General features: G+C 32.5%; 1 protein-coding gene across 1 annotated transcript; it reads right to left on the bottom strand.

The window, feature by feature from the left end:
• Positions 1–5,558: 5,558 nt before the first annotated feature.
• Positions 5,559–13,462, bottom strand: LOC131639654 (WD-40 repeat-containing protein MSI4-like). Its single transcript, XM_058910134.1, has 7 exons — positions 13,439–13,462; positions 13,063–13,136; positions 12,337–12,448; positions 12,146–12,220; positions 11,975–12,051; positions 11,229–11,328; positions 5,559–5,839 (listed from the first exon to the last, which is right to left on the bottom strand). The coding sequence occupies exons 1-7, from the start codon at positions 13,460–13,462 to the stop codon at positions 5,732–5,734; spliced, it is 570 nt and encodes a 189-aa protein (XP_058766117.1). The 3' UTR covers positions 5,559–5,731.
• Between the last annotated feature and the right edge of the window lie 1,312 nt (positions 13,463–14,774).

Here is a 14,774-nt window from a genome sequence, read left to right as displayed (position 1 = left end):
GTTAGAAAACTTGCAAACCGTGAGTTTGTTAAAGAGATGTTTCTGGATGCTTTGGCTTTCACCAATGACTGAAACGTGTTGCTGAGGACTTCAGGAAGCTGAATGAATTGCTGGGCAGAGTTGAAATTTGCTAGAAAATAAACTAACTCGTGCGCTAGTTTGCTTGAACTCTTGCAACTTGGAAACCCTATTTTTCTTATCTTTTTTCGTCCTCTCCTTATTAGGTTTTGTTATGAATATATAGAGAAGCCTTTTAGGGTTATAAAACCTAAAAAAAAATCTTGTTTTGGTGAAGAAAATCTTTGATTCTAAATTTGCATTAAAAATTGATTTTTATATTCCAATCTTGTTCCTTTCTCTCCAATCTCCCTTTTCACGAAATTGGATCATATATTTGATGTATTACATGATTGGAATTGATTGAAAAATCAAATCTTGGATTTAAAATAAATTATTCTAATTTTATATGATTTATCAATATTTAAATGAATTAAAATTCAAATAAATATTTATAAAAATAAAATAATTATTCCAAGAGTCATTATAAAGCCCATAGTGAAGTTTGAAACCCATATCTTAGGCTCATTTGGAAATATTTGGAGTTTTGAACCTTTTCTCTTCATGCATAACCTTGAAAGTAGGTGAACTTGTGCACCTTGCCATTTCCTCATACTTCAACATTTTTTCAAGATCTTAGAGTTTTTAGAAACCTTGAAGAGTCTTCTAACCAATGTCTTTGGTCTCATGTCAAAATAATTTTCCATGCTCCTTGTATTCTCTTTTGAAAAAGATGTCTTTTGGTTGACTTACAAAAGGACCTATAATGTTTTGGGTCATATCTCTCAAATGAAGCATTTTTGGACTTGGCATGTGATAGACAAAGTTGTAGAGAATTCAATTTCCTTTAGAATGAGCTTTGGATGGAAAATTTCTGATGTTCCATGTAGTAGTTATGGCTGGTCAAAGTTCAGTTGACTTTTCCTATGAAAACCCTAATTTAGAAAGTTTTGAATTTGTTGATTTCTGATCTTTTCTTGATGAAACATGATCAATCCTTTAACAAATGGTGAATGATACTTCAAAATAAGTTTGTTGACAAAAAATCAAGAATTTTGACTGTACTTTGACCACAGTTGACTTTTAGGTCAAGCTAGTCGACTGTTGACCTCAATCCTTTGAATTGAGGCCTGAATTTTGTCATGGAGATATTTTGAAACATCATAAGCCATATGAAATGCATTGGAGACTTTGATTCATTGATTTTCTTCAGAGAATTCAAAACCCTAATTCCTTGAGATATTGTTTTGGAGAATGTATCTTTGAGTTTTGAACTTTGGTATGAGCTTGAATAGGAGAAATGAGATGGGCAAATTTTGGGGCATGATAGAAGGCAATGGGAGTTTTTAAAGAAAGACGTGGAAGATAGATTGTGGGCGGCAATTGTAGCGATGGGAGTGGTGGATGTTGGGGGACGGATTAAAGGGGGTAGGATTGAAGAAGGCAATCAAGGAGGAGATATAGAAGGGGAAGGAAGAAAGGAGAATTTAAAGATTATGCAATGATTATTGGATCTTTAAACATTAGAGGGGGAGCGAGTGCGCTCAAAAGGAGGAGATTGAGTTCCATTATTAAAAAAGGTAATGCGGATATTTTTCGTATTCAAGAAACAAAGATGTCTAATATGTGTGAGCGGTGGCCAATAGTTTTTGGTGTTGTCCGGAGATTGGTTTTTTTTCCATAAATTCGATGGGTAGATCGGGGGGTTTAATCACTTTGTGGAAAAAAGATAACATGGAGGTTTAAGCCAGTTTTAGAGGAGAAGGTTTTTTGGGGATCAAGGTGATTTGGAACGGTAATTGTTACTATGTTGTGAATATTTATTCGTCATGTGATTTAGTGAAGAAGAAGAGTATGTGGGCCGAATTGCTAGATTTGAAAAAGAGGTTTTGTGATGGGGAGTGGATTATGGGAGGATATTTCAATGCGATTAAGAGTGGCAGGGAAAGGAAAGGTAGGGCGGTTAGGACCGTTACCAAAGAAGACGAGTTGTTCGCGGAATTCATCCTTTTGAGCGATTTAATTGATGTTCCATGCAAAGGTAAAAAGTTTTCTTGGTATAGCGGTGATGGTAAATCTAAGAGTCGGATTGATCGTTTTATTATTTCAAGCACGGTGGTGAATATGTGGGATATTATCGGTCAAATGATTGGAGATAGGGACATTTCGGATCATTGCCCAATTTGGATTATGATGGATAACTATAATTGGGGACCAAAACCGTTCAAATTTAATAATGAATGGTTCTCAAACGATTCTTTCGTTCCGTTTGTGGAAAAAGAATGGAAAAGCTTGGTGGTTCATGGAAGAGGCGATTTCATCTTAAAGGAGAAGCTTAGACTCTTTAAAGACAAAATCAAGATTTGGAATAGGGAAGTTTTTGGGAAGATTGACTTAGAGATTGAAGAAGGAGTCCATGATATTAACACCGTTGATGAAAGTTTAGATTTCACATCATTATCTTCTTCCTCTTTTGATGATGATATTGCCCTTAGAAAGGAGGTGTTAGGTAGATTTTGGAGGAATTTGAGGGTTAAAGAGAATATGCTTTTGCAAAGATCAAGGTTATTGTCGCTTAAGGAGGGGGATTCGAATAGTGGCTTTTTTCATAAAGTGATGAAACAAAGAAGGAGAAACAATCACATAGGTCCTATTAACACTACGAGAGGTTTGGTGGAATCGGTGGAAGATTTTAGGGAGGAGGTGTTTTCTCATTTTGAGAGTAAATTTTACGATTCGGAGCCGATCCGTCCCACTTTGGACGGTATTCCTTTTAAGTTCATCAATAGTGAAGAGGCGGAGGCTCTTGAAGAACCGTTCCTTGAATGTGAGATTAAGAATGCGGTTTGGGAGTGTGGTGGGGCGAAGAGTCCGGGACCAGACTGATTATCTTTCCTTTTTTTAAAGAAGTGTTGGAATTTTATTAAAGTGGATGTTATCAACTTTTTCAATTACTTCTTCCAAGGAGGACCGATTTCTAGAGGTATTACATCTTCTTTCTTGACTTTAATTCCGAAGTCTAAGAACCCGGTGTGGTTGGATGATTATAGACCCATTTGCTTGGTGGGATGTTTGTATAAAGCGGTGTCCAAGCTTTTAGCGGGTAGATTAAAAGTCGTTCTTAATTCTATAATCTCTCCTTCTCAAAATGCTTTTGTCCCCGGTAGGCAATTATTGGATGGAGTTATCGTGGCGAATGAAGTGGTGGATCATGCGAGAAAAGAAGGTTGTAATTGTGTTCTTTTCAAGGTGGATTTTGAAAAGCGTATGATAATGTTGGATGGAATTTTTTGAGGTACATGCTCAATAGAATGGGGTTTGGGGAAAAATGGAAGAAGTGGATGGAGTTGATGGTGTTTTCTAGTAACATGTCGGTGTTAGTCAACGGAAGTCCAACTAAAGAGTTTAAGGTTTATAAAGGCTTACGACAAGGTGATCCGCTTTCACCTTTTCTCTTTGTTTTAGTGGTGGAGGGTCTTACGGGTCTTGTGAAGAAATCTATACAAATGGGAGAATTTCATAACTATGCCTTCAATGAGAAATGCAAAGTGGATATTCTTCAATTTGCGGATGACACGCTTATTGTGAAGGAAGGAAGTTGGAAACATTTATGGGCCGTTCGAGCGGTTCTTCGGGCTTTCGAAAAGGTGTCGGGTCTTGGTATTAATTATCACAAAAGTAAGTTGATTGGTATTAACACTAATGCTCACTTTTTGGAGGCGGCTTCCAGTTTCCTTTCTTGTAAGGTGGAGGAGAGTAATTTTATTTTTTTGGCATTCCTATTGGTTTTAATCCGAGGAAGGAAGCCACTTGGAAACCTCTTTTGTCGAAGATGAGGAATCGGTTGGAAGGGTGGACTAATCGCTTTTTGAATTTGGGAGGTAGAATTACTCTTCTTAAATTCATGCTTAGCTCGTTATGCATATTTACTATGTCATTTTATATGATGCCGAAGAAAGTGGTGAAGATGTTCGCTAGTGTGCAAAGTAGATTTTTATGGGGAGGACTGGATGATAAAAGAAGTATTCATTGGATAAAGTGGGGGGACGTCACTTTACCGAGGAGAAATGGTGGATTAGGGGTGAAGAATCTAACTTTATTTAATTTGGCGCTTCTTAACAAATGGAGATGGCGGATCCTTCAAGGCCAAAATTCTTTGTGGTACAACGTTTTGAAAGCTCGGTATGGAGATCTTTCTTCCATGGCGTTGGGAACGAAAAGTAAGGTATGTATTTCGCCTCTTTCTTCCTTTTGGTGGAAGGATATTGTTAAAATTAATTCTTCTTCATCTATTTCTTCTCTTGGTATGAATGATCCTATGGTTGGGAGTTGTAGCTTTGTTATACGAAACGGTCATAACACTCCGTTTTGGTATTCTAAGTGGTTGGACGATACGGCTTTAAATGAGGTTTATCCGGATTTATTTTTGGTTTCCCGTCTTAAAAATGTGTCTGTGGCGGCCATGGGAGGATGGTTGGAGGTGGGGGGATTTAGGTATCCCCGGTTCCGTGGAGGATGATCCAGTTCTTAGGGGTCGGTGGTTGTCTATAAAGAGCCGTTTGGAGAATTTCAATGGGTGGTCGGAGGGTAAGGATACCGTGGTGTGGAAAGGAAATTCGGAGAGGGAATTTTCGATCGCTTCGTGTTATGAGTTCTACGAGAAGTCTCTTATTCCTTTTGGTCCCCATGTTAATCATGTGGAAGCTTTTGGTCTTTTGTGGGAAATGGATGTTCCATTTAAAATAAAGGCTTTTGGTTGGAGGTTATTTCATAATAGGCTTCCCATGAAGGACCTCTTGGAATTTCGAGGTATGTCTTTTTCATCAGAAGATTTAAATTGTATTTTTTGTGGAAATAGTAAGGAGACAAGGGATCATTGCTTTTTTGGTTGTTTGGTGGTGAAAAATATTTGGAATGAAATAGCTTTTTGAGTGGGTAAAGGGTTTTTTTCGAAGAAGGGTGTTTGTCTAATTTTATGGATTGACACTTATTCTTTCATAGTAAATTGGTGGTAGATAGAAAGTTGGATATAGTTTGGTTTGCAACAACTTGGTGTCTTTGGTTGGTTAGGAACGGTGTTTGTTTCCATAAAGAGGCTTGGAGTGTAAACAACGCCGTTTGGAACATTAAGTTGTTGTCTTGGAGATGGTCGTTTTGTAGAAAAATTACTCATCCCAATTATTCCTTTTACGAGTTTTGCAAGGATCCGTTGTACTATATCTCGTAATGTAATTGGTTAGGTTTTGGATGGTAATTGGTTTGTAATTTTTCTTGGCGGGGCTTTCCCGTTTCATCTCTTGTATTCGGGTTGTAGAACCCTTAATTCTCCTTTTTAATATTATCTTGATTTCTAAAAAAAAATTTAACCAATATACTAAAATTATCCGTTGAGATTTTGAAGGGAAAAAATAATAGAAAAATTTTAAAGGGAAAAAATAATAGAAACATTTTATGGTTAGTGAATCTCACTCATTTTCTTAAGCTATAAAACATCTTGTTATAAATAAGCCTATTCATTCTCCAATATCCAGCCTACATCTAGTTCAGTCCAGTGAAAATGGAGCCACATGAGCTAAGAATTACATGTTATGTTCTCTAATATGGCAAAAGATGAACCCACAAGAAAAGTAAATAAAACAGTGAAAATTACACAACCCTTCGTCTGTGAAGTAAATTATGCATCGGTTTTTGCAGCACAAGCCACCACGTGAGATTTGAATTTCTCCAACTCTGCCAAAACCTCATCCTCTGGTCTGTAGAGCAAATCACTCGTACGCCATATCTGCAGCAAAGATAAATGTTAATGAATCAACCAAAATAATTAAGTTAAAACAGGTTGCTGAACACATAATTATTGCTCAGTACTAAACTCGGACAAACATCATATATTTATCATTTATGTATTATTTTATGTAGTTTCTATTCGGGCATATTGCATTGAGCTTCCCTAAAGACTCCTTAAACAACACAAATGTCTTAAACAACACATGTCTTTAACTAGATACTGTCCCTTGTTTACTTTTTCTGAGATACATCCCTTCCAAATTAACACCGACTGTCCTCTGTTAAGACAAATATTGTGAGGCTACTTCCCCACTTACAATTGGGAAACAATTTCCAATGAAAGGTGGTGCAAAGATAGTCACTGAATCTTTACTATCCTTTCTTTCAATCCAAGTTAACATGACAGCATCCAAATTAACATGACTTGCCAGTGGAACTGGAATTTGCATTGACTTGTCAAAAGTTGCCTTTTTTTCTTTTATTTTGCTTCTTAAAAGTCACAGTTCAGTCCAGTTAACTTGGGGTTCTGTCATACTTAAGCATGTTGGCTTATTAAAAAATACCTCAAATTAGAGGGTCGGGGATGATATTCAGGGGAGGGTATCTATCATATAAGAAAATTGAATGGCCTGGAAAAGACCAAAATATCCTGCTTGCTCACTCACGTTCCACGTGGATAGCTTCCCCAACCTTCTTTCTTTTAGGTTTTGCCATTTATTTCTTCTCTTTTTCTCTCTCACTGATTTTCTCTTTCTTCCTCTTTCACGATTATTTTTTCTCTCTCTCTCACCAATCCTCTTTCTTTTCTTCTCCCTTCTTCTAACTCTTCCCCTTCTTCCTGGTTTTATTTTTTTACTTTCTTTTCTCTATTTCATAAGATCCATTTGATTTCTAATTTCACTCTTTTTTTTTTTTTCTTTCTTCAGATTCTTCATGTTCAATCTCGGAGGTTCTAACATCTTTCGTCATCAACAACAACAAAGGATTTGTAGGTAAAATAGATAGAAGAAAGTTTCAAGGATTCAAATTTAGATCTATAAAAGGTAAAAGATATAAACTTTTTAGGGTTTTTCATTTTTAGTTGTTTCATTTTTAGTCGTTTCATTTTTAAACAACATTGTATTCATGTTTTAACTTAATATTTTGTTTTTGGTTAACAATATTATTTATATTTTTTCCATAATTTTAGACATGTTTTTTTAACTATCACTCTTGATTTTCCTTTTCCTTGCGAGATCCATAATAATAATGGTGATCGGAATTATTTTAAACGGGTAGTAGGTTGGTCTGTTTTTCTTCGACAAAATAGATTTTGGTTTAATTTGTTTTCTTCAGTTTTCGTTGTATGTTTTAGTGTTAGTTCCATGACAAAGATGTGATTTTTACAGGTTTTTGTAGTTATGATGTTTACTGTTTAATGAATATTTCGATTTATTTTTGAAAAAGATCAATGATGTTTTTCAGATTTGTGTTATCAAAGAAGATCTATTTGGTTTTTAACTTCATTCTTTTTTTTCTTGGTCTTTAGGTCTGATTTATGGTTTCTAACTTCCTTCATCGTCAACAACAATAAAATAATTTGTAGGTAAAATAGAAAGTATGATTATTTGAGAAAACAAAAGAATCTAGAAAAAGTTAAGATTTTCTAAAAAAAGAGTTTTTAGAATAGAAAATGGGTTTGATGATTTAGAGTGATGATATATAATTTTCTAGAGTACTATGATGAATTTGTTGAGTTTTTAATGTTGTTTCTTTATATTTAACATATCTCCAGATTTGCAAGTCACCAAGGACGTCTTACATAGTTTTCAAGTTGTTATGTTACTGGGAATACTCATTGTATCACTGCAAGGAAGATTTCAACTAATGATTTTCTGATGTTGTAAGCTTCGATTTGTTAATTCCTCTTTATATTTAACTTTTAACAACTCCTACCAACATTGATATATGTGTATACTTTGTTTATGATCACAGCTTCTCGAATATTTTTCTGTAGTTGTGTTCATATAATAATCTCCATATATAGTTTATGATCACAACTTCTCGAATATTTTTCTGTAGCTGTGTTCATATAATAATCTCCATATATAGTTGATTATGTCAAAGAAATACATAATTATGGAGAAAATGCTTTTAGTGTTTTTGCTTTGTAAATCTTTTGAATCTTATATTGTGGTGTACAAGAAAATGTAATTTTTTAGTATCTCTTTTTCTGGTGCAATTGTTTTGACCATAGCGGTTGGTTGCTCTTTATTTCGATTAAGTCAAATGCAATCAATCGGGTAGCGCCGCTCTAAAGAGAAAAATTGGAAATTGTAACTATTAAGATTGTTTGATGTACACTTATTCTTGACTTTTAGGTGATTTAAATAGCTTTTCAATTTTTACTATTAGAATTATTATAACTAAGGTGTTGTTTCACCTACAAATATAAAGTAGGTACTTATGTCTACTGTAAGAGAAGAACTAATGTACGGAAGGACAAGCTCATTGATCAGTCACAATATTGATATTGATATTTTGAGAGGTTTTACGATACATACTGCATGATACATACGACATGAATTGAGAGGTTTTACAATGCCTACTACAGTAAGATATGAGTAATTTTTTGAGATCTGGAACAACTTTTGAACAACTTATGAGCATAGCTGTAATAGGTACTACAAGTAGTCAAAATCAAAAACAAGTTTCAAAAAATAGATATAGTTAACTACACTAGGAAAGGGTGACTTTTGGTTTCTTTCCATGAGTTATTTTTCTCTGATGTTTTATTTTATAATTCAAAAGTTAAATGAAATAGGATAAATACATTTATTTGATCATTCTTTATGAGATTTTATAATTTGTAATCAATGTAGCTCTGTTAATGTAGATTTTTTTTAGATAGGAATATCAATTATATTTTTTTGGGAATTTGAATCCTTAATAAATGTTCAAATCAAAATATTTTAGGTATAAAAATAAAAGGATTGTGAAATGGTTTAAAAATTGATCACTAAATACACAATAAATATGGAAATTTTTTATCTAGAATATTAATTTTAGTGTATAACCATAATAAAATAAAATATAACAATAATATGAAATAGTAAAATTAAACCACAGCAATATTAATGGAATTATTAACCCAATAAAAAATAGATACATAGTCAATATATTAATATATTTTATCGATGTTCTTCTCCAACTTATAAAAAATAGAAACATATTTAATATATTAATATATTTTATCGATATACTTTTCCAACTTATAAAAATTATTAGATAATTTTTTTCCTTTCAAACTTCAAACTTTAAGTTTTATAAAAATAATAAAACAACAATTTCAAAACAAATAAATTTATACACATCATAATTATGATCTATATAATTATTTGTTAAATTATTTGTGATATTTTTTCTATTAAAAAAATATAATATATCATCTAAAATTATAAATACTATAACATTTTTAAAGAAAATCAACAATATTCTAGATAAAGGCGTTTATGTTATAACATATCAAAAATTAAATTTAATATTGTTGATTTTCTTTAAAAATGTTATATATACGTTCAATTCAACAATATTAAATTTTATTTATGATAAATAAAAACATATCAAAAATATTTTAATTATTTAAACGTGTTTATGTTATAATATATATAGTATGGTATTAATTGCAATTCATATAATTAAATCAATTATCATACGATCTTTATTTTTGACATAAAAATAATCATACGTTCTAAATGAATTAAATGAATTTCAATATTAATACGATGGATGAACAAATTAAAGATTATAATAAATAATATATTATAATCTAAAAATTAATAAAATTATAAAATATAGTATCACAAGCAATCTAGAATAAATACATAAGTAATGTATGAGTCAAATAGTATCAAAATTGTATGATAATATGAAATATTCTTAATTATTTTATGATCACCAAAAAAATATAGTTATATACGGATACTTTTCATATCATTTTTTGTGTAATTGATTATTTTTTAAATTGTGTTTAAAAAAATCAGGCACAAAATTTAATATTTATATAAATTAACAACATTAATATTATACTATTCAAAATATTGAAGTTATAGGTCAAAATATTGAATATTAACGGGTTAACATGAAATTATTGATCAAAATAATTTGAAATTAACGGGAATCTGAAGTTACTGATTAAAATATTTAATATTAACGGGAACATGAAATTACTAATCAAATTATTGAATATTAACGGGAACCTGAACTTACTGATTAAAATATTGAATATTAAGGGAAACATGAAGTTACTGATCAAAATAATGAATATTAACGGGAACATGAAGTTACTTATTACAATATTGAATATTAATAGGAACCTGAAATTACTGATTAAAATATTAAATATTAACGAGAACATAATGTTACTGATCAAAATAGTGCATATTAACGAGAACATGAAGCTACTGATCACAATATTGAATATTAACCGGAACCTGAAGTTATTGATTAAAATATTGATTATTAATGGGAACATGAAGTTGCTGATCAAAATAGTAAATATTAACGGGAACATGAAGTTACTGATCATAATATTGATTATTAACGGGAACTTGAAGTTACAAAAGGCTATTTAGACACAATTTAATTCTGATGTTTTCAATTTTATTTCTGATTTTTTTTAAAACATAATTTAATGCTAAATATTCTTATTTTTTTTCCACAAAATGTTAAATATTCTTAATTTTGGGAACAATTTTTTTAATCCATGTATAAATTAAAATATGTCTTTTAATAAACTCTTTCTCTTAAATAATTTTGTTTTTCTATTTTACATTCTTATTTTATTGATTATTAACGGAACATGAAGTTATTGATCAAAATATTGATTATTAACGGGACATGAAATTACTGATCAAAATATTTTTTTTATTAATTATACCTTCAATTATTATTTTTCATAGATAATCAGATATTTTTTTATTAAAAAATATATATCTGAAAAAATATGGGTCCCGTACTAGAACCCGTGCGAACGCACGGGTTTGTTACTAGTTGCTTATTGAAAACTAAAGATGGCCTTTTAACAAGCTTTGAGAGAGGTAAATGCCATATGCCATTTCTTTTCATAGTGAATATATTCATGTTTTATTATTTTATCAATGACCTATATTTTAAATTAATATCATATTGACATGTCTTTCAACAGAGAAGATGATCTGACATTTCAATTTTAAGATTTGTTATGTCACTTATGTAAAGACAAATGTTCCGATACTTTCTTAAGACATTCATCCTAAATCCCATATATATGTCCGTGCAGTTTTCACAAGCAAGCAACATCATTTCAACTGTATAAAAATTGGATGATTACGGTATATAGTTAGAATATGGAAAATCATTTGACATACCTGCAATGTTCCCCCTCCACCAGTGCTTTCACAATCATCTGACACACTTACAATTGTCCATGGATCATATGCATTCCAGTGGAAGTCAACAACTTTGTCTCTGCATATATATATATATATATATATATATATATATATATATATATATATATATATATATATATATATATATATATATATATATATATATAAAAGTTTGTAAAAACAAATAGCAAGGTCGGGATGAGGGGCAGCAAGTATTTTGACACATTAAATAAAATAAAAAATCTGTCCAACAGATCTAATATTGTTTGACATTTTCACAATATGGGATGACACGATGCTATTAAACAGTCAAATGAATGCAACTTGAGGATGAAACAATGCAATTCGAGGAAACCACTAGGTTGATGTTATCTTGAAGAGATCATTTCTACTAGAATTCATTGATTGGTATTGCAAGCATGAGACCAGTACATCTTGAATATGTTAAAGATAGAGAGAATCAGAAACAGAGAAACCCAGCAAGTGTAAGAACACTTGAAAGCAACATGGAAACCCAGCAAGTGTAAGAACACTTGAAAGCAACATCAGATGAGAAACATAAATAACATAAGGTTAAGAATCATAAAATTTTATTTAATTGGCCAGGCTAAAAAAGGTAAACTATCAAGTAAAGAGCAATCCCTTCAGCTACAAATTTAGATGATTGAAATAACTAACACTGAAGTATAATTAAGTTTACCATAGAGACAGTACGTTCATACCTATGACCAGCATGTTGGAAAAACAACCCTGGAGGAGAGTTTATTGTTTTCCCAGATCGCTCTATCTTTTTACCAACCTGATCACAAAACAAAATAGACATCGACACCTAGCAACCAAATATTATCTTTGTGGCAAGTAAGCAGCAAAATATTATCCAATTGAAACTGCACCTTCTCATAATCCCAAATGTTTAAGAGACCGTCTTCTGCTGAACTTCCAAATACAGATGATTTGTCTGGAGACCACTGAATTAAACAAACTGTTACTAACATATGTTGGCAGCACAATCATAATATATATAGTGCCCGATAGTATGGCGAATTAACAGAATTCAAAAAACAAAAAGCATGCCGTAAATCACCTGAACACAAAGAACAGCGGCTTTATGAGCCTCAAACTTATGGATAGTAGACCCAACCCCATTAGAGGTGAGACTGCGCCGATCAAACAAGCGAACAGAATTATCTGCCGACCTAAAGTGATATGGTGAAAAGTCAAACACACGTGAAATGATAGGAACGAAACAGATATTGAAATATAAACAGGATTAAGAGAAATAACCCCTACAACCAGAGGTAGTTGTAGAAAAAACAACAAATGCAGACAGGGAAAATTGGAGAAATAAATGAGCAACCCTGCTCCTTAATAGATGGAAAATTAGAAATAAAAAGCAAAAGAAAGAAAGATAATCCCAACTATGAGAGATAACCAACTTCTCTGCTCTGCTCAAACAAATCTATTATAAATTCTTTGACGCCTATCTAATTCAGTTACACCCCCTGATAAACACCCTCGGATTCTTGATTCAATTTCCACCCACTCCCCCACCCCCCTTTGCCGCGCGCCCCATTATGATATATTGCAACCACTTTAGAGTGGATATTTTCAATAGTGCCTATTCTCCTAAGATATGTGGGTCTAACCACTTTAGAGCGGGTATTTTCAATAGTGCCTATCCTCCTAAGATATGTGGGTCTAACAAGATACTTCCCCATCTTGTTCAAAATAGTATGAATTACAACATGAGTTGAACTGAACAAAACAAAAAGTGGATAATTATAATTAGACATAGAACATGAGAACATACCCAGTAAGAATTAGATTATCATCATGGGGATTCCAGTCAACGTAGTGAAGATCAGCATTGTGAGCTTTTTCAACCTGCCACCAAGTTCACATCAGAGAAGGGAAATAATGACAAATAAATAATAAACTAATACAATGACATATTATGTTATTATGGTACACAGAAAGAAAGGGGGTTGTGTATTTAAATAGCTAAATAGCTAAAGATAAATGTGCATATATCCCAGTTGATAAAACCCCAATGTTGCACACACATATACCAATGATATTTTTAATAATCTTGAAAACTGAGTTCACCTAATGCTTCAAAATGTGTACAGGCATCAAAACAAAAACAAATTTAAATAGATCCTTGAAGTACAAAGCATGTACCTTACCAAAAAGCATGCCTTAAAATCCATACTTATATCAAAACAATAACAATCGAAGTCCTTTTTGTTAAAATTAATGTGTTGTAACCACCACAGACTTTACTAAGAATTATGAGAGAATTGCAACCATCAAATTTTAAGTATTGTCTTTATTTAGAGTTATGTTAGAGTTGTAACATTAAGATTGAGAGAACCAAGAGTCCTCATCTTAATTATCATTTTATTATGTCGATTTTGATTCAAGCCTATATAAAGGCTTTGTAATGCTAAGAAAAACATAGCAGTTGGTGGTGAATTCAATAAAATAGCAATTTTAAAGCATATCTTCCACCAGTGGAAGTATAGTGAGAAAAGTGTCATGTGCAGTTTTAAAGTATATCTTCCACCAGTGGAAGTATAGTGCAAAAAGTGACTAAATCCAGTTTTCCTCTGCAGAATCCTGCAACACCATAATTTATCACATACCACCTTTAGAATACCACCAACAAAGTGGTATCTGTGAATACAAGATTACAATCACAAAGATGTTTTTGATTCATGGCAAACTCAATAAGCATACAAGCAACAAGGTGGAAGCAGAAAACTCAAAGAAAAGCAAGCATTCATCACTCATGTCAGAACAGGTCGACCTATTATGCATATAGGTCGACTCAACACAAGCAAAACAAGAAGAATGCAGAAAAGCAGCAGTTAGGTCGACCTACTGTCAACCCAGGTCGACCTAAAATGGAGAAAAATCCATATACTTCTGCTAGGTCGACTCACACATCATCTAGGTCGACCTAAAATGAAGAAATTTACATATCAGTCTGCTAGGTCGACCTACACAACAACTAGGTCGACCTAATCTGAGAAAATGTCCCCATAATGCATCTGAAGAGGATTCTGGTCGACCTACTCCTTTAACAGGTCGACCTAACTGGGAGCAAAATTCTGCAAGCTCTGCTAGGTCGACCTAAGCACTACAAGAGGTCGACCTAACTGATCAAGAATGCCAAAAATTCTGTTTCTCTCATCTCCAACTGTTAAGCTATCATATATATTATCAAAGGTTCAATTATTCAATGAAACACCAAAGACTGAAAGATACACAAAGGCTTCTCATCTTCGTTCTTCGTCATCTCCAACACAATTACACATAATCATTCTTGCGTTGAGGGTTAGTGATCGAGTTCGATAACGTCCATGGAACGGAATTGAAGATTCCTAGTGGGTGAAGATTTGTGGGGTTTTTGGTGAATAAAATCTGCGGGTTTTGTCCTCCAAGATAGGTGTTTCTTGGGGGTTTTTATCAAGAGGTTCATCGAGGATCCATCTGAGTGTGAAGATTGAAGAACAAGGG

This window comes from Vicia villosa, unplaced genomic scaffold, assembly GCF_029867415.1.
Source record: "Vicia villosa cultivar HV-30 ecotype Madison, WI unplaced genomic scaffold, Vvil1.0 ctg.002727F_1_1, whole genome shotgun sequence".
In the NCBI taxonomy this organism is placed as follows: Eukaryota; Viridiplantae; Streptophyta; class Magnoliopsida; order Fabales; family Fabaceae; genus Vicia; species Vicia villosa.
The sequence above is the reverse complement of the archived record's forward strand: the minus strand, read 5'-3'. Positions and strand labels throughout refer to the sequence as shown.

What these genes read in the sequence shown, in the direction of transcription:
- LOC131639654 (XM_058910134.1), bottom strand. Translation starts at nt 13,462, where the DNA reads ATGGATTTTAAGGCATGCTTTTTG. An exon ending in ATTTTAAGGCATGCTTTTTG is followed by an intron (nt 13,137 to 13,438) that starts GTAAGGTACATG and finishes ACTTGGTGGCAG; the next exon opens with GTTGAAAAAGCTCACAATGC. An exon ending in GTGGAGGGGGAACATTGCAG is followed by an intron (nt 5,840 to 11,228) that starts GTATGTCAAATG and finishes TCTTTGCTGCAG; the next exon opens with ATATGGCGTACGAGTGATTT.